Source organism: Pleurodeles waltl, chromosome 1_2 (assembly GCF_031143425.1).
Source record: "Pleurodeles waltl isolate 20211129_DDA chromosome 1_2, aPleWal1.hap1.20221129, whole genome shotgun sequence".
Taxonomy (NCBI): domain Eukaryota; kingdom Metazoa; phylum Chordata; class Amphibia; order Caudata; family Salamandridae; genus Pleurodeles; species Pleurodeles waltl.
The window spans coordinates 402401380-402420151 of NC_090437.1; the positions used below are offsets into that span (position 1 = coordinate 402401380).

At 45.2% G+C, this 18772-nt stretch overlaps 1 protein-coding gene across 7 annotated transcripts in view; it reads right to left on the bottom strand.

Moving 5' to 3' along the window:
- The window catches only part of LOC138300566 (uncharacterized), a 960785-nt gene that overhangs the window by 418094 nt on the left and 523919 nt on the right, over positions 1 to 18772 (bottom strand). For all 7 annotated transcript variants that reach the window (XM_069240117.1, XM_069240136.1, XM_069240146.1 and 4 more), the window contains 2 exons: positions 2539 to 2583; positions 273 to 311 (listed from right to left, as the gene is read on the bottom strand). In XM_069240117.1, coding sequence (XP_069096218.1) covers positions 273 to 311; positions 2539 to 2583 — 84 coding nt within the window. The remainder of the gene's footprint in view (positions 1 to 272; positions 312 to 2538; positions 2584 to 18772) is intronic.

Here is an 18772-nt window from a genome sequence, read left to right on the forward strand (position 1 = left end):
GTTATAGAGCCGAATCTGTTTTTCCCACTCTGTGTTTCACATTGATAATGGTACATCGTCCCTTCCTCTTATGTCTGCTCTGTTTTCGTTAACCAAATCCACTCAATTAATTCAAGAAAACATTCTACAAAACTGAGAACTAATTTTGGTTGCTGTTAATGCATAAGATATGCAAGTCTGCAACTTCTTAAGGATCAGATTAATTTAGGCACAGATAATTTATCAAACAAATTCATGTTGGTTACAATAATCTTAAAACATGTGCTACTTACGATTATTCGGAAGAACAATATCTTCCATTTTCCTTGGTTCTGGAAAACATAAATAAAAGAACAATTTCAGTTTGCTAATTAAAATGTACCTGAGACTTTCACTAGGGACTAATCTCTGCAAGTTTTCACATCACGAAGTAGGCTTAAAAGCTTGAAGTGAAGTGATCGGTGCAGGAAGCTGACCCTCTATGTAGTGTACAAACCAGGCACACTGTGTAGGGGGTCCAGGCAACCACACGTTGGTTTCCAGAGGCAAAAACTAGATCCCCTAATATTTTAATTTTTGAGGTAGCTTGGTCGAGCAGGTAGGCTGATCTTGGGGAAGTGCAAAGCATTTATTGTACTCACAGTATCAATCATGCACCACACACACTCAAAGGAATAACTCAAGGCCAATTTACAAAAATACTTCAGATTTTTCTATAAGGTTTAAGACCAAGATTGTTGTACTTTTAAAGTTATTAATTTTTTTAACTTTTAATAAATGTAGTCTTTCTGTGCGTATTTACACACCATAGGAATCAATGGGCAGTCACTTGTAAAAATGCATATAATATCACACAATTGTGTTATCATGTTCCTCTTTTGTAGGTTGGTGGAGGTTGTTCGTGGGCATGCTGGGCCAGCTGGAGAGGCTCGGGCGGCTCCCGGTTCCGGTGGAAGCATCATTGTAAAGTCTCCTGGAGCAGGTGCAGGGCCACTTCCGGAGAACACTTGGAAAAGGGTTGTACTTGAAGCTTTAAAAGTGGTTCCTTGGGGTCCCCCTTCAGTGTCGAGGTTGCAAGGGGTGAGGGTCCCTTGGAGCACAGCTGGTCCCTAGTTGCGGGGTGCAGAGCAGCCGGGTGCAGAGCGAGTGGGTGATTCAGGAGATGTGCGCAATGGAGCCCTTTGGAGATGGAGGTAAGTCTGGATGAGGGTGGTTCACAGGACAACGGGGGCACTCTGGCAGGAGGGCCAGGGTGTTCCTGAAGTCCCTTGACTGGGGCTTCTTCCTGGTCTGGTTCAGCTCTGGCGGAGCTTGTTATCTTGGTGTATGTTGACCACTTTCCAGTACCTAGGGTAATGGTATGACTCAACTACTGGATGGTGCGGTGTCATCAAACTTAGAGGCACTGTAAAGGAATGTGAAGTACTTCATAAGAGGGTATGTGTTTGAAGGGTATCTCCCTCATTTGCTTCTACCCCTCCGTCCCACTCAATGTTGTTGCTTGCCTACTCCCACTTTCCATCCATCTCTAGGTTGTTGTTTGCCCTGTCCCACCCTTCTGTGTCCCTACACGTTGTTGCTTGACACTTCATACCGTCTTCATGTAGTTGTTTGCGCCTTCCTATCTCCACCACGTACCATTGCTTGCCCCCTCCAGTCCCACTCCATCCTGTTGCTTGCCCCCCTAACAGCCAGTCCTTTGTTGTTGCTTACCTGCTCCCCCATTATTGCTTGCACCCTCCAATACCATCCTGCATTGTTGCTTGCCCCTCCCACACTATCCGGCATTGTTGCTTTCCCCTGTTAGCCAGTGCAGGCCATGTAAAGACTTTTTTTTATTCCTGGAGTGATTGTGGGGCGGGAGGCATCTACTACCTCCATGTTGAATGTGCTCCCTCCCTCAGATATGGTTCCCTCCCCATCCACCACCAGCAATTGAAAAAAGTACTGCCCTGCAGTATGGCTGAAAACGTTGAAACAGGCAATAGCTCACATGGGTGAGATCTATTGGCTATGCCAAATCCTGTTATTTCTGACTGTAATGGCATGCACCACCACCAATAAAGTTGTTTCCAATTAAATGGCTCTTGGCAAGCCAAACACTGGATCCATGTTGTTATGGTGGAAAATGAAGTAATTTTGCAATACACTGAGAATGGAATAAAAACATTCTACTGATTTATGTTTTGTTGCAAATTAAATTCTCACTATATTTGCTTGTTTTGTTTTTACTAATTACCTTCTTTTTGCTTTCTTTTTTACAGGCAGTTTGTTATAGAGCCGAATCTGTTTTTCCCACTCTGTGTTTCACATTGAGAATGGTACATTTTCTCTTTCTCTTTTGTCTGCTCTGCTTTCGTCAGCCAACTCTACTAATTGCAGTCTTGTTAGTCAATGAATTCAAGAAAACATTCAACAAAACTGAGAACAAATTTTGGTTGCTGTTGATGCAAAAGATGTAAGTCTGCAACTTTTAAAGGATCAGATTAATTTAGGCACAGATAGTTTATAAAACAAATTCATGTTGGTTAAAATAATCTTAAAACATGTGCTACTTACCATCTTTTGAAATTAAAATACCTTCACCTTCAGTTTGCTTTGGTCCTGAAAAATATAAAGAAAAGAACATTTTCAGTTTGCTAATTAAAATGTACCTGAGACTTTCACCAGGGACTAATCACTGCAAGTTTTCACATCACCAAAGTAGTCTTAAAAGCTTGAAGTGAAGTGATCAGTGTAGGAAGCTGGCCCTCTATGTAGTGTACAAACCAGGCACACTGTGTAGGGGGTCCAGGCAACCACACGTTGGTTTCCAGAGGCAAAAACTTGATCACCTAATGCTCTAATTTTTGTGGTAGCTTGGTTTAGCAGTTAGGATGATCTTGGAGAAGTGCAAAGCATTTGTTGTACACACAGTATCAATCATGCACCACATACACTCAAAGGAATAACTCAAGGCCAATTTACAAAAAAAACTTCAGATTTTTATATAGGTTTTAAGATCGAGATTGTTGTACTTTTAAAGTTATGAATTTTTGAAATTTTAATAAATGTAGTCTTTCTGTGCGTAATTACGCACCATAGGAATCAATGGGCAGTCACTTTTAAAAATCCATATAAGACCACACAATTGTGTTACCATGTTCCGCTTTTGCAGGTTTGTCGAGGTTGTCGGTGAGCATGCTGCGCCAGCTGGAGAGGCTCGGGCAGCTCCTGGTTCTGACGGGAGCAGCATTGGAAAGTCTCCTGGAGCAGGTGCAGGTGCAGGGCCACTCCTGGGGACCACTTGGCAAAGGGTGGTTCTTGCAGCTTCAAAGGTGGTTCCTTGGGGTGTCGAGGTTGCAAGGGGTGAGGGATTCTTGGAGCACAGCTGGTTCCTCGTTGCAGGGTGCAGAGCAGCCAGGTGAAGAGCGAGTGGGTGATCCAGGAGCTGTGCGCAATGGAGCCCTTTGGAGGTAGAGGAGAGTCTGGTTGAGGGTGGTTCACGGGACAATGGGGGCACTCTGGGGGGAGATCCAGGGTGTTCCTGAAGTCCATTGACTCGGGCTTCCTCCTGGTCTGGTTTCAGCTCTGGCGTAGCTAGTTTTCTTGGTGTCTGATGACCACTGGCCAGTACCTGGGGTATTGGCATGACTTAACTACTTGATGGTACAGTGCCACCAAACTTAGAACATTTGCGGGGTTTATCCTGGCAGTCGTAGGTGTATCTTTTGGTCCAGCTGCGACTTCTGGTTTGGGAGATATTTGCCAGTCAGTGAAGTGACCCTCATTGGCTTGAGGGTCTTTGTTGGTTTGCAGAGTGGTTCCTCCACTCAGAAGGGAGATATCGGGCTATTGGCAAAGCCTGGAGGTTTACAGGGTTTGTCGAGGTCAGTTTAGTGGTCAGCTCCTCCGCAGCATCGATTGTCGGGTCCTAGGTGCAGCAGGCAGGGTTTGGCGCCTTTTCTTGTGCAGCAGGTCCACAGTTCTTAGGCTTTGGTTCTTCTTGGTGCTGTCTTCTCTTCTTCCTTTCAAATCTAATTTCTTGGCCCAGGGATGCCTGCTAAATACTGAATTTAGTGGGTGTGTTAGGGGCAACTTGGTAGTGTCCAATGGGACTCTTACCTTCGGGTGGCTACACCCACTGTAGGGACCACTTCCCCCCCCACCACCCCGGGAAGGGTCACTTCCCTAAATCTAATTGGCTGTTTTCCCTCCATCTAAGGTAAAGGAAAATGAAATAGAGGGTCCACCTCACAGGCAAAATCTTAGGGGTGGTGCATGCTAGGTGAGGGCCACTCCTCCTACCCTTTGTGAGGTTTCCCGCCTTTGCTCCTGCTAAAAGTAGTGCTCTGCAAAGGGGGATGCCGTCTGCTCCTAGTAGCAGGCTTCGGGGTAGAGTTTCAAGGGTGGTAAGCCCTTTGAAGCTCACCGCCAGGACAGTGCACATTCCTGAGGGAGGGGGTGTTAACTCCTCACCCAGGAAGGGCATTGTCTTACAAACCGGACAAGCAGGGCTCTCCCTTAAGGTTTGTATATTGACTGTCTGGAAGTGGCAGCTGGATAAGACCAGTCAGCAACCATGCCAGGATGGGTAGCTTTTGCAGGGGGCACCTCTAAGTTGGCCCCTGGGTACATTTATTGATAAATCCAATATTGGAACCAGTTTGGATTGATCATTCTGAGTTGTTTGATACCAAAAAACCCAGGGTTCAGAGTGGCCATCATGGTCGTGTTGACTAGTGTCCAGACCATCTATTAAGACGGCTGCTCTGTTCACTCACTATGTCCCAGGATTGGCAAGGACACAGAGGGGGCATATCGCTCATGCAGCTATATCCTTACATATAATATGGAGCACCCTGCCTTATGGCTGCAAGGCCTGCTAGAGGGATGTCTTACCCATAGTAAATGCAGTGGATGGTGGACAGGCGGACAGGCAGTGTGTTGTGTCAAGTTTGTATTTTAAGTTTGTGCCAGGACACTCAGTGTCCAATGGCAGTGCTGGGTGCATCTGGAGTCATGGCCCAAGAGGGTGGCACAATCAGTGCTGCTGCCCTCAGTAGCCTACCCATCGCACCCCATGCCCTGGGCACATAGGTGCCTACTTACTAGGGACTTGAAGTGGTAGCTAAGGGGATATCCAATTATGCCCATGCATCACAACCGATTTAGGGAAAGAGCTCTGGCCCAGGGAACCTGGCTAGCAGGGGCACTGGGCACTACAATTTCTAGAACACATCAACACCAGGCAAAAAGTGGGGGATAACCATGTCAAAAAGAGGTCCTCTCTCAAACTAGCCCACCCTCACTCTAGTGAGTCTTCATCATCTAAGTTTAAGAACCTGGAGAGGCCATCTGCATTGGCATGGCCAGTCCGAGGTCTGTGTTCCACTTGAAAGTCCATCCCCTGTAGGGAAATAGACCACCAAAGCAGTTTGGGGTTTTCACTTTTCATTTATTTTAGCCATTTGAGAAGCCTGTGGTCAGTCTGAACTATGAAGTGAGAGCCAAACAGGTATGGCCTCAGCTTCTTCAGGGCCCAAACCACAGCAAAGGCTTCCCTCTCTATTGAACTCCATTTTTGTTCCCTAGGGAGTAGTTTTTTTTGCTTATAAAAGCAACTGGCTGGTAATGTCTATCATAATTTTTCTGGGAAAGGACCGTTCCTATCCCCATTTCAGAAGCATCTGTTTGGACAATGAATTCCCTGGAGTAGTCTGGTGCTTGTAGAAGTGGGGCGGAGCATATAGCTTCCTTCAAAGTGTCAAGGGCCTTTGACAACTCACTGTCCAGTTAACCGTTTAGGGCATTTTCTTGGAGGTGAGCTCTGTGAGGGGGGCAACTATAGTACCATGAACCTTCACAAACCTCCTAGAGTACTCAGTCAAGCCAAGGAATGCCTGGGTTGTGGGAGATTCCCAAGCCAGAATTGTTTGAATCTTGGGTTGGAAGGGATGCACTAGACCTCCACCAACCTGGTGGCCCAAGTAAACACCTTTTCCTTGCCCTATTTGGCACTGACTGGTCTTGACAGTGATGCCTGCCTTTTGCAGAGCCTCAATGATCCTTCCAAGGTGGATTAGGTGATACTGCCCGGTGGAAATATACACAGCTATGTCATCTAAGTAAGCTGCACTAAAAGATTCCAGTCCGGCCAGGACTTGGTTCACCAACCTCTGGAAGGTGGCGTGCATTCTTTAGTCCAAAGGGCACAGCAGTGAACTGATAATGCCCACCAGGAGTAGAAAATATTGACCTCTCTTTTGCTCCTGGGGTCAGCCCATCTGCCAGTACCCGGATGTTAAATCAAAGATACTCAGGTATTTGGTTGCCCCTAATCTGTCTATGAGATCATCAGCTCTTGGTATTGGGTGTGCCTCTGTCTTTGTCACAGAGTTGAGGCCCCTGTAGTTCACACAGAACCTCATTTACTTTTTCTCTTCTTTGGAGTGAGGCTTGGGGACTAAAACTACTGGGCTAGCCCAGGGACTCTCAGAGGATTCTGTGACATCCAAATCCAACATCTCTTTGACTTCTGCTTCTATGCTCTCTCTGACATGGTCAGACTGTCCATAAATCTTGTTTTTGTCACCAGTGTCCACATCATGGGTACACCAGTTTGTCTTTCCAAGGGTCAGAGAGAACAGTTCAGCATACTGGTTTAGGAACTGCCTGCAATCAGTTTGCTATTGTCCTGTGAGGGTATCTAATAAGACCACTCCATCCACAGAACCATCTTATGGGTTGCTGGACAGGAAATCAGGGAGAGGCTCACTCTCATCTACCTGTCCCTCATCCGTAACCATGAGCACGATCAATTCATCTCTATCATAATAAGGTTTTAGGCAGTTGACATGGATTAATCTTTTGGGGTTTTTGTAACTGCCTAGGTCAACTAAATAAGTGGCGTCCCCTTTCCTCTCAAGTATGAAATCCGGTCCAGACCATTTGTCCTGGAAGGCCCTTGGGGCAACAGGCTCCAACACCCAAATTTTCTGTCTTGGTTGGAACTCCACCATAGCAGCTTTCTGGTCATACCAGAGCTTTTGAAGCTCCTGGCTGGCCTGAAGATTTTTGCTGGCTTTCTCCATCTACTCAGTCATTCTGGAACATAGGCCAAGCACACAGTCTGCAATATCCTGTTTGGGCTCTTTGAGAGGTGTCTCCCAGCCTTCCTTTAGAAGACTTAGTGGTCCCCTAACAGGGTACCCAAATAAAAGTTCAATGGGGTAAAACCTACTCCCTTTTGTGGCACTTTCCTGTAGGCAAACAGCAGGCATGGAAGCAGGACATCCCATCTCCTTCTGAGCTTTTCAGGGAGTCCTCCAATCATGCCTTTTAGGGTCTGGTTGAATCTTCCAGCCCATTGGTTTGTGGATGGTATGGTGTAGTAAACTTATGTCACTCCACATTCCTCCCACATATGTTTTAAATATGGAGACATGAAGTTTGACCCTCTGTCTGATGCTACCTCCTTTGGGAACCCTACCCTGGTGAAGATACCCAGGAGGGCTTTCGCAATTGCAGGTGCAGTAATGGTCCTAAGGGGTATTGCCACAGGATACCTAGTGGCATGATCCACTACCACTAGTATATATCTGTCTCCTGATGCTGTCTGAGGGTCAAGGGGGCCAACAATGTTGAGCCCTACCCTTTCAAATGGTACCCCAACCACTGGAAGTGGCATTAAGGAGGCCTTTAAGTGCCCACCTGCTTTGCCACTGGCCTGGCAGGTGGGGCAAGACTGACAACTGTCCTTCACTTTTTGAGACATTCCTGGCCAATGAAAGTGGTTAACTAACCTACTCCAAGTCTTATTTTCTCCCGAATGCCCTGCTAGGGGGATGTCATGGGCTAGAGTGAGGAGAAACTCTCTGAACATCTGGGGCACTACCAACCTCCTGGTTCCACAAGGCTTGAAGTCTTTGGAAGGAGCCCCTCCTCTAAATAGAGCCTGTGGGTGCCACTGACATGTCCTACCTCCTCCTGGGTAGCTTGCTGCCTCAGGCCTTCAAGAGTGGGACAGGTTCCCTGTCCCTGGCACAGATCTTCCCTGGAGGGTCCCCCTGGGCCCAAGAGCTCTGGGTGGTAAGGTCCAAATTCTTCAGGCTCAGTTCCCTCCAAGGTGGGTGACTCCTCCTCCTGAGAAGAGGGGTCCTGCCTTGGGATCTGTGGTGAAGCTGGTCCCCCAGTTTCCTTGCCTTTTCTCTTGGGAGGCTGACCCACTATTTCAGGATCCAGCTTTCCTTTTACCCTCTGACGTTTTCTCAGTCCCCTTGTCTTGACACATGCTCACTCCAGGATTCCTAGCATTGCTGCATGGGGCTTCAGTTCTACTTCAGCCCAGGGTGAATGCTCCAGGTCACTACCAGACAGGCAATCTACAGTGATGGATGAGGACACAACCACTTATTTCTGCCCTACTACTATCCTCCATTCAAAGGTTAACATAGCCATGGGATGGAACTTTGTCTCATTGTCAGCACTGGTGACAGGATAAGACTTTCCTACTAGGAACTGATTTGAAAGGATCAGGTGCTGAGTTACCATGGTAATACTAGCTCCTGTGTCCCTCAATCCTTCTATTTTCTCCCCATTAATCAAAGTGTGCTGCATGTATTTTTGCATATTACTTGACCAGGCAGCACACGATAATTCTACCCCACCCTCAGTGATTAATGTTGCCTCTGTGGGGACACTGACATGGTCAGGCCACACCTCTGACCCCATCTGAATATTGGCAACTGCATTTACTGCAGGTTGCCTAGAGGAATATTTCTTGTATTTATAGCCAGAGTCTCCAGTTTGGTGCCCTTTGGTTTTACAATCTTGCACCAAGCCTTACTGGGGTCAAAGTGTGTTCCCCCTTAGACAAGTGTAGTGTGTGCAGAATCGCTGGGAGATTAAGAATACAGGAAAGGTAAGTAAATTACCCCACCCCAGAGCTCAGAAAAGCAGGACCAAATTACTGCAAGTTTCCTTAGTACGCACTACACCCCGTGATTGGAATTATTGCAAGAACCAACCAAGTCTGCAAAAAACAAATGGTGGATTCCTGGACCTGAAGACCTACAAAGGAAGGAGACCAAGTCCAGAAGTCAAAAGAAGTTCCAGGAAGGACAGGAGCCCATGCCAACCCAGAAGAGGCTGCAAAAGAAGAGTCCCCGGTTGGATGAGGGCTGCAGAAATGCACCCTCGGAAGATACCAGCGGGTTCCTGCGTGATGCAAATGATGTCCCACATTGTGAAGTTGGATGCAGGTGAGCTTTGGCACTGGATTCCTCCAACAAGCCTTGGTTCTGGTAAAGTCGCGTTTTGCATCAACTAGGTGCTATCTGGACCCAGGGGAGAGCTGGGGGCCTCAACTCTGTGTGAGGAGGAAGACGGGCTATCAGCACTTCAGAGAGCCCTCAGAGCACCAGTTAGCACCCACGGGAGTCCCAGGACACGGGGACAAAGGAGGTGCAAAATGCGGTTGGTGCAGCACTAAAGAGGAAGATCCCACACCGCCGGAGATCAACTCAGCGAGTTGAGCGTCGCAGGATAGACTGCTGGGCACCTGGGCCAGGCTGTGCATGAAGGAATTTTGCAAATAGTGCACAGAGGCTTCAGGAGGTGAAGAAGACGTGGTGAACAGGGGTACTGTCATTCTGGGGGAAGGCAAGGTCTTACCTCCTCCAAATTGGGACAGCAGGACCTCAGAACAGTCTGTGTTGATGGGGTCTCCCCTCTGTGTTCCAAGGAGCATGCTCGTTGCTGTGAGAAGAGTCTAAGAGAACCGGTCGTTGACTTAGAAGGTGCCTGTGTGTGCCTGTCACCCCACAGGAGATTTTTTCGGTCCTTCTGGTGCAGGGTAAAGACAGGGAGTCCTGAGAGTGTGCAAACCGTGGAAACTGTTGCAGTTGCTGGCTGGAGCTGTAGTTTCTGGGGGAAAAGTATCCCTTGTGGATACTTTGTTGCTGTTACAGCTGTTCCTGGAGCAGACTGCGGTTGATCCGAGGTCAGAGGATGAAGTAGTAGTTGCAGAGGATTCCCGCTGGAAACTTGCAAGTAGAATCTGAAGCTAACCCACAGGAGAGACCCTAAATAGCCCTGAGAGAGGGATTGGCTACTTGATCAGGTAAGGACCTTTCAGGAGGGGTCACTGATGTAATCTGCTGGCACTGGCCACTCAGAGCCCTCCAGAGTGCCCCCACACCTTGCAAAGAAAGATGGCTTAAGTATGGGACATAATGGAGCAGCTCTGGCAGCTCTGGGCACCACCCCTAGGGAGGTGATGGACAGGGGAGTGGTCACTCCCCTTTTCCTTGTCCAGTTACATGCCAGAGCAGGGTACAAGAGGTCCCTGAACCAGTGTAGACTGGCTTAAGCAAGGAGGGCACGATCTGTGCCCTTCAAAGCATTTCCAGAGGCTAGGGGAGGCTACCTCTCCCCAGCCTGTAACACCTATTTTCAAAGGGAGAGGGTATAACATCCTGCTCTCAGAGGAAATGCTTTGTTCTGCCTTCCTGGGACTGAGCTGCTCAGACCACAGGAGGGCAGAACCCTGTCTGTGAGGTGACTGCAGCTGTAGCTGCAGTGCAAGCCTCAGAGAGCTAGTTTGGCAGTACTGGGGGTCCATAGTGGAGCCCCCAGGATGCATGGAATTGGCTCCCCAATACCACATTTGGAATGGGGGACAATTCCATGATATTAGACACCTTACATGGCCATATTAGGAGTTACCATTGTGAGGCTACATATAGTTATTGACCTTTATGTAGTGCACGCATGTAATGGCGTCCCCACACTCACAAAGTCACAGGAAATGACCCTGAAATATGTGGGGGCACCTTTGCTAGTGCAAGGGTGCCCACACAATTAGTAACTTTGCACCTAACCTTCAGCCAGTGAAGGTTAGACATACAGGTGACTTATATTGTAAGTTACTTAAGTGCAGTGAAAATGGCTGTTAAATAACGTGTGTGTTATTTCACGCAGGCTGCAGTGGCAGTCCAGTGAAAGAGTTTGTCTGAGCTCCTTATGGGTGGCAAAAGAAATGCTGCAGCCCATAAGGATCTCCTGGAACCTCAATGCCCTGGGTAAGTATGTACCAGATACTAGGGACTTATAAGGGGGTCCAGTGTGCCAATTGAAATTGGTAAATGAATTCATTAGCCTATACTGACTAAGTTAAAAGCAGAGAGAGCATAAGCACTGAGGTTCTGATTAGCAGAGCCTCAGGTACACAGTCAAGCACTATACAGACACACACATTAGGCCATAAACTATGTGCCCTGGGGTCCTGACCAGCAGGATCCCACTGAGGCAGGAAAAAATATTCTGACATACATAAATGGGAGTAACATGCCAAGAAAGATGGTACTTTCCTACACCACCCTCCTGTGCAGATGTTTGAGGGACTTGAGAAGACTCTTTGTTATTTTTACCCTGGTTCACATCTTTCCCTTGGGGAGGGGGGGGCTTTTTGGCCTCTTTTTTTTGGTCTCCCCCACCAGTGGTAGTTTTAGTCACCCTTGTTTTGACCCAGTGGTCTGCCTTCCTACCCAATTCATGATGGGAAAGTGGGCCCAGGTCTATAAGATGTTGATGTAGTTTATCATTCAAACAATTACTAAGCAGATGGTCTTTCATGAACAGGTTATACAGCCCATCCCAGTCTTGTACCTTGTCTCCAGCTAACGAGCCACTCAGCATTTAACTGAATAGTCCACAAAGTATACCCAGGTCTGGCTCTGCGTTTTTCGAGCCTCTCTGAACTTTATTCTGTACTCTTCAGTTCTAAATCAAAAGCCCTCAATCAGTGGTACCCTTCGTGAGGTCATAGGATTTAGAATCTGTCTCATTGAGTGTCAGGAGCCTGTCCCTGCACTTCCCTGAGAATACTTCCCACAACAGTGTGCCCCACTGTTTCTTTTCAATTTCCCACCCAGTGCAGCTTCTTTCAAAGGCAGGAAACCATTTCACTATATCATCCCCTTCAGTGGATGGAGGGACAACTCCTTTTGGGAGTTTAATGTTGAAAGAATTCTCTCTCAGCACTTGTATGCTGCCACCAGAGATGGACCATAAGCCCAACTCTTTCCTCTGTTTTTCTATTCCTAAGAGCTGACTCTCTAAGGCCAATCTCTTGGCCAGCCTGGCAATGTCCATGTCTGTTTCTGTTGGTGCTCTAGCGCTGCTGAGGGAAGAGGAGCTACTCTCATCCCCATTCTCCACAGGATCTTCAACCATCACAGATGAATCATCATCATTTACTTCATCTTAGGGATGGTCCCTTTCATACTGGGCCACAAGAAACCTAAGTTTATCTCTTTTGAAGTGGAAAGAAACATCTAAAGGCAGGATTTTGAAGTGCAGAGGTGCCCAGTCTTCTTGGCTGTAGACTAACTACAGGTGGTATACAGCCCTTTGTGAGGTTGCAGGGCGCTGCCAATTCAAGTGTTATTGGGGCAGGGTCCAGCTCCTCCCTCCCATCCTACCAGGGATGTCCCATCTAGGTACATCAAAGCTCCCTTTTGCGTGTGGATGTCTAGGAGAATTACACAAAGTTCAACTGTCAACTACACCCAGTCATGTGATCTACAGACAGGTTGAAGCCAATGGCTAAGGCAGGAAAATGCCAAATTTCAAAAAGTGGCATTTTCAAAATTGTAATTTAAAATCTGACTTCACCATAAGTTAATATTTTTTTTTCATTACAATTCCAAATACACCAAATAGGACCTGTTTAATGGTTACATGCTCCTATTTGGAAATTACAGTTTATAAAATATAATAAGTTAATTCCAATGTTATCCAAGAGAGAGGCAGGCCTTGCATTAGAGAAACATGAACTTAAGAGTTTTCACTACTAGGACATGTACACCTTAAAAAGGCATGTCCTACTTTTTAAACACATTGGACCCTGCCCTCATAGGCATCCAGGGCCTATCCTGGGGTGCCATATGTATTAAAAAGGAAGGCTTGGGCATGGAAAAAGATTTATTTTGGCAGCTTGAAATGGTAGTTTAAAACTGCACCCACAGGCTGCAACTGGCAGCGTGAGTCATGTTTTAAAGTGCTACTTAAGTGGGTGTCACAATCAGTGGGGCAGGCCCACTAGTAGCATTTTTATTACAAGGCCTGGCTGTATACAGTGCTACCTTACTAGGGACTTACATGAACATTAAATATGCCAATTGGGTATAAGCAAATTTTATCATGTTTTAAGGGGAGAGCACAAGCACTTTAGCACTGGTTAGCACTGGTTAAGTGTGCAGAGTCCTAAAGCCAGCAAAAACGAAATCAGCAAACAGGAGGATTGAAAGCAAAAAGTTAGGGTGTAAACAATGCCAAGGATGTAGAACTAACAAACTGCTACTATTTTATCTACTTCTGATACCTCACTACTGTGATACTGTAACACCAAGAGTTGTTGCCATATTTCCACAATCAATGTACATGCTTCAGTTATTGACAGTTGTTTAAGTAATTGAAGTCAAGAACACATTCAACAAAACTGAGAGCTAATTTTGACTGCTGTTAATGCAGTGGTATGCCAGTCCGCAGCATTTTAAGGATCAGATTATTTTAGGCACAGATAGTTCATAAAACATGATCATGTTGGTCCCAATAGACTTAAAATGTGTGTACTGACTGCAACATTTCATGCAGTATTTATGTCTCTTTTGAAAACACACTTTCAGTTTGCTAATTAAACTATAGGTGCTAGACATGCACTAAATGTGAAGGCTCATGGCAACCGAAGCTGAATTTTGCCAGACTAAGGATTTCACAGCCCTATGGGTGTGACCTCCTCCGCCTGGCAACAGTTCTTCGAAGCACACTCTCTTGTGATGAGGAGAAGTATCACTAATTGCCTGGGACCTGGGTACTTCAGTTTTAAGCCCTGAAGTGCTCTGGCTGATGTCAATCAGTGATACCTTGTCAGAGAATGGGGGGATGAGCCCATCTCACTATGTGATGAATGAGGGACTGCTGCCTTCTCTGAGGAAGACAGCAGTACCAACCCTCCTGGGATCTCCAAGGCTTCCCTTCCAGAGATCTGCAACGTAGGTAAGTTTTGTTTTTTTATGTTTTCTGCATGGGTGAGTGTATGTCTGTATGTGTATTTATGAGTTTATGAGTTAGTTAACAGAGCGTGTGACTACCTAATAGGTGTATTGCCACTAGAAGAATCCATAAAATGCAAACAAGCTGAAAATCAATGGGGAACAGGCAAGGAGTACACTAATATTAGATTATGCAGGAAAGAGTCATGATTTCAGTACTTTGCGAAAAGTAAGAAAGTTAGTTTGCTGTTTAAGATGTAGAGGCAATCTATTCTACTGCAGACAGGTGATTGTGTTGGCCCCCACTCCCCTCCCTGATAAAATTACCGGCTGACACTGTTTTGGACATCTGCTTTTCATACTGTGCGCAGGAGACGATCAAAGGCCATTGTTTTATCGTGGTGCTTTGCTTATAACACAGATCCTGATTTGTGGTTTTTCTGGCACAGAAAATCTACTGTGGCATTTCTCAGTGGATGATCAACTCAACTCAAAATTCTCTATTCAATCAAAACAAGTAACCAAAAAACATACAAAAACATATAGATTTTCTTTTTCATCGAAAATTTGAAACATATTCAATCATATTGGAAGGAACAAATACAAAGAACCAAAAGTTTTAAAATGGTTACAAAACTAAAAAGAGAAATTCATGCTGGTTCAACAACTACATCTTGTTACGACTCTGTCGTCCCATCTCTGGGGGGGTGCTGTAAACGGACTATCTGTAGCCTGGGAATCACCATGAACACTCATCCAAAGTCCCTTTCTGACTCCTGTTTGCTTCCCTTTTCGATATGGTATGTTATTAGAAACCTACGTTTTCTTCGATAGACTTCATGTCCCATAATGCACTACCTGGTAGTCAGTAAGACCTAGAACCTGCTGTCCATTGTTTCATATTGTAATACTCCTATTGTTCCTATGTACTGGATTCTCTTCTCCAGGACTTGTGAAAGACTGGAACTTCACACACCTGTTATCACTCTTGTGCAGCCCAGCCATGTGACTCCGCCCTGGGCTCGCTGCTGCCCGGAACTGCTTATAAGCTGGCATTTCCTGAAGCTCCTCGTCGTGCATTGGAGTTTGTTTCCTTTGTGTCCAGACCTCTTGTTGGATTGTATTCTAGTCCTGTTCATGCCTGCTTCAGCCAGAGCCTGCTCCCTGTTTTCCAGTCCTGTCCCTGCTTTGCTTCAGTCTGAACCTGCTCGCTGTTTCCCAGTCCTGTTACCTCTTCTTCCAGCTCCCTGTGTTCCAGTCCTGTTCTTGCTTGCTTTAGTCAGAGCCTGCTCTCTGTTTCCCAGCCCTGTTCCTGTTTGTTCCAGTCAGAGCCTGCTCTCTGTTTCCCAGTCCTGTTCCTGCTTGTTCCGGCTCCCTGTGTTCCAGTCCTGTTCTTGCTTGCTTCAGTCAGAGCCTGCTCTCTGTTTTCCACCCCTGTTCCTGTTTGCTTCAGCAACAGCCTGCTCTCTGTTCCCAGTCCCCTTCCTGCTTTGCCTCCTACTTTGTTCCTTCTGTTTCTGTTTCCTCTTGGGATATTGTGTCTGGTAAGTGTACTATCAGTCCTCATCTGTTTATAAGTGTTTTCCTTTGTACTGGGGTTGGCTCCTGTGTTCCAGGAGGCACTTCCTGCCCCTTCCTTTGTCTAGTGTTGTATGTAGACTTAAGTGTCTAACAGCGACAGTGTGCTATTGCTGTTTACCAGGAATTGCCACTGTGTCTCCAGATGGACCCACAAGGGCTTGTCTCGTGAATGTAAGTACATTCCTTGTTTGTGCCCTAAGGGTCCAGAAACAGAATTACTTCTGCTGCCTCCTTTCTATGGGGCTTGCGGGGTGATTATCTATAAGAGTAATCTGCACAGAGGCATTGACGTTCCCTGTTGCTGTGGGAAGTTCTGTGCCTTACCCTGTGTACAACCTTAGTGGTAACCCCAATATGTTTGTCCACTACTGATCGGTTCCCTGTTTGTTCACACTAAGGTTGCTCTTCCTTCACTATCCTGTTTCTGTGCCTTACTATACCCATTCATTCTCTGTGTATGTCTTTAGCTGTTCTTCTGCTTTGGTATACTACCTCCGTAGGGAGATATTCTGTGACCTCAAGAGGTGTCCTATCTAGAGTCCAGATAGAACCACTAGGAACTGTGCCACATCCTGACATCCTGTGAATAGCACGTTGTATAAAGCATGCAACTGAAAAACAAGCTTGGTAATGAAAGAATGTAAGAAAAAAAACATGGTGACCTAATATTGTCTAAAATTCACATGTCTTAAAAGTAGCTGATCATTCTTTTGGGAAATCGTTTTTGACATTAACAAGGAGATTGACATGTATTATTGCCAACAAATATGTACTCATATGTACTCTGGACGCAGTGCTCAGAAGGACATGCTCGCCTATCAGAATAATCTGAAGGTATTCCGATATCTATGTGTTGGTGAGCCTTTATTACATGCATTCCCACTCTGTCCTTTATAGAAGTTTCTGCTAGTACTTTGTCTCCTGATGCGACCTCCAGCCATGACATTGAATCATCTTACATCCTTGCCATGGTACATTCCCTATATAAAAGCGTCCACTAGTGGTCATTTTTTGAGCGATTGGAGATGAAAACATTTGCCAAAACTGTGAGCTAAATTTCTGCTGCTGTTAATTCTAGAGATACGTCTATTTTTCATTTTAAGGACCAAACCATTTTTGCTTCATATAATTCATGTAACAATTTCACACTGGTCTCAAAGTACGATACCTGGTGCTACTATCCAACGTCCTGGATTCAATGGATTCTTTTTAATTTATTTCACAGTCTCAAAAACACATTTCTAGTTTGCCAGTTAAAATATACCGAAGACTTCCATAAGGAGATGACCATTCACTCACTTCCACTTTAACTTCTAACCTAACCATCACCATTGTGAGAGCGTAGCTCTTATATTAAAAATTAACATGAAATGTTTATGAACTAATGCGTAATAATGCTGCATTGAAAATGTATTAATATATTTTTACTAAACGTGTGTTTGAAATGTGCCCACGGGGAGTGGCCACCAATGTATACGATGATTAATGAAATTGACTAATAATGAATAATTAATGTATTAATGTATGATTCTATACTAGTATTATGAATTATATATGTTAAGGTTTTGCTAATTAATCATTAGGCCTTAGTTAGCATGAGTCGAGGTCTAGCTGCCCGGTTTCATATTAAATGTGTTTTTCTAACGTGGAATGTGCTGACTTGCTGAAGGACATTTACTCATACTTTTCCAAAAGCTAGAGGATGTATGTAACTGTAGTGGATCCGTTCTCATGAAATTCGACTTGCTCAAGGAGACATTTTTGCCGAAGGCAACAGTGTAGACTTGCAAAAGGTACAAGGTCGCCTAAACCGGTATAGACAATGGGACTACTGACTGGGGATGTGAGAGGACCACATGAACATGAAATCATACTGGACATTCTGCCCGTTGGAGACGTCAATCACAAGAACCAATAAACTACGTGAGAACTGTTATAAGGTAATGATTTTGATGGCACGACTGGTAAGCCATTGGATGGAGATAATGGTGCGCCAAAACTCACCCAATTGGGAATTGGGGAACTGTACAACAGAAAAGGGATAAAAACCTTTGACACGAGGAGAAGAGAGCCTTAGGAGAGCCTTACAAGCCATTCTTGCTATTACCCAGCCACTTTGTCACTCTGTCTAGAGACTTTGTTGTTTGATTCTTTGAATCCTTCTTACCCTACTTAGCCTTTTATACTTTAACTCCTTATGAGGAAAGTACCCTTTTTTACTCTGTCTTGTTGAACTTTGCTGAGTTCCTGGCTAATGGCGTATCAACTGATGTCCTGAGGACAAAGATTGACTCTGTATGCTGACCCATTACGGAGGGTAACTATATCATGATGAAATTGTAATTGTCTGTATGCCTTTCCTTTCTAGGTACCAACTGCTTTTTTTGACAGAGACCATAGTTAGATGTTTTCGAAATTGGTGTTGCTAAATTGTTTTCATGAAGCCCAACATGCCGATGCTAATTCGAGGGTAGTTAAGGAGTTCACTGAATGACGCAAATAGACAAATGACTGAATCTATGCTTTGTTGAATAATGTGCTAATAATACTCTGCTAAAGTTAATCCATGTTGACGTCGTGCTATGTTCTAATGTATATGACCTTTGCTTTGATGAAGTCTTATTCTTGTTGCCATATTATGACATTGCTAATGAGCTTCTTAATATTGAGACTAATAAACTTGCTATTAGAATTGTAATCAATAGGGAATAAATATCAAAATCTTACAAACTCTGTAAGAGTTGTGGTTGTTCATGGCTGAAAGGTCATGGTGAGTCTAAATTCTTCTTAAATGTCATTGATTAATTCAATTGATTTGCTATTGTGACTATTAATAAGGTTATTGATCTATTGATTGACATCTTGAGTAGTAATCTAGTTCTAAGGAGACTTCAATCAGGGTCAAAAGATCCGTCGGCCTAAAGCGAGTCCCAAAGTGAGTACATTATTGAGATTGGGACGCGCTAACAGTTCTTGGTAGCAGAGGTCGGTTTAGGCCCTTTGGGGGCCCTAAGACGAGGGATCATTGATTTAAAATTGTTTTTCGAAATAATGCAAATTGGAGATATAATGTGTCCCTAAATTCCCCATGACTTTCCCGGAATCTCAAAGCTTGCCTAAGTGAGTTGGGTATGTTCTCGGCGTTGTGATAGTATGTGTGATGTAGAATTTGCGCT